The sequence below is a fragment of the Myotis lucifugus genome, unplaced genomic scaffold, assembly GCF_000147115.1.
Source record: "Myotis lucifugus unplaced genomic scaffold, Myoluc2.0 scaffold_167, whole genome shotgun sequence".
Taxonomy (NCBI): domain Eukaryota; kingdom Metazoa; phylum Chordata; class Mammalia; order Chiroptera; family Vespertilionidae; genus Myotis; species Myotis lucifugus.
The window spans coordinates 1,456,905-1,458,086 of NW_005871215.1; the positions used below are offsets into that span (position 1 = coordinate 1,456,905).

General features: G+C 57.7%; 1 protein-coding gene across 1 annotated transcript in view; it reads right to left on the bottom strand.

Moving 5' to 3' along the window:
- Window positions 1-580, bottom strand: part of CCND2 (cyclin D2) — a 26,025-nt gene extending 25,445 nt beyond the window's left edge. The window contains exon 1 of the mRNA XM_006096066.3: window positions 106-580. Coding sequence (XP_006096128.1) covers window positions 106-300 — 195 coding nt within the window. The 5' untranslated portion in view covers window positions 301-580. The remainder of the gene's footprint in view (window positions 1-105) is intronic.
- Window positions 581-1,182: the final 602 nt, after the last annotated feature.

The following is a 1,182-nucleotide window of genomic DNA, read 5'->3' on the forward strand; positions in this document are numbered from 1 at the left end:
TGGGGGGGGGGGGGGGGGCTATCCTCTCCCAGTTTTAGGGCCCCTACGTGGGTGGGGGGGCAGAATACGGGTGGGGGCCGACGGAACGTCCGTCCGCAGACCTACCTCCAGCATCCAGGTGGCCACCATCCTGCGCATGAAGGGCTGGATGTCCTTCTGCACGCACTTGAAGTAGGAGCACTGCGGAAGGTAGCGCTCCTCGATGGTGAGCAAGTTCTGCAAAACGCGCTCATCGTGGAGCAGGTTGCCGTCGGGCACGGCCCTGCGCACCCGGTCCATCTCGCAGCACAGCAGCTCCATGGCCAGCTGGGTGCCCACTCGGTCCCCTGCTTTCTCGGGACTGGAAAAGTTTTTTGAAGGGGGGAGGGGAAAGGGTTCCCCTGACCTCCTTGCTTTGGCTAAGTGGGGTTTTCGGGGGAATGGGAAAGGCAGAGAGGGAAGCCGAGGGAGAAGAGAGGAAAAGGATGGGTGGTGGAGAGGAGAGCCGCGGGGTCTGCCGACTCTGCCTCTCCTCTCCTCCAAATTGTCTCGCTCTCCCCAGCTCGCTCTCCTCTTCTGCTCTGCGAGGCAGTGACGCAAACTGGCTGGGCAGTTCTCCTCCCTCTCGCAGCGCTCCCCTCTCTGGTTCCTCCTCCCCTTCCCTCCCCTCCTGTCCCTCCCTCCTCCTTTCAATCTCTCCCTCCCTCGCTCCTTTCCCCTCTTGTTATTAAGGAGAACAGCAGCTGGCCCGACCTAACTTCAAACGCGGTCCCTCGCCCCCGCCCCCCCCCCCCCTGCTTAGCTCTCCGAGGCGCTCTCCCTCCATCCAGCCCCGCATGCCAGGGGCCCCGGATAGGGGAACCCACAAAAAGCACCGATTCTTATTTATTCCCTTTAATTTCGCACACTCTGTAGCTGTATCATAGCAAAGTACGACCCCCCAACTTTGGCTGCTTCAAAAGGCATCCTATCACTCCTGCCCACGTATTGAAGATTCAGGAGTGAGGGGTAGATTACTTGAAGACGGGGCGACCTCGGACAATTTAGAAATAGATCCCTTAAGTAAAAAATAAAAGAGTGCGATTTCAGAAAATTGCTACCTCGCATAACCAGAGATACGGGTTATATCCCTGGATTTTAAGTTCCTGATCATTTCCAAGGTGTATCAAAAGCCCAGTAAAACGTCCTCCCTGCATCAACCCC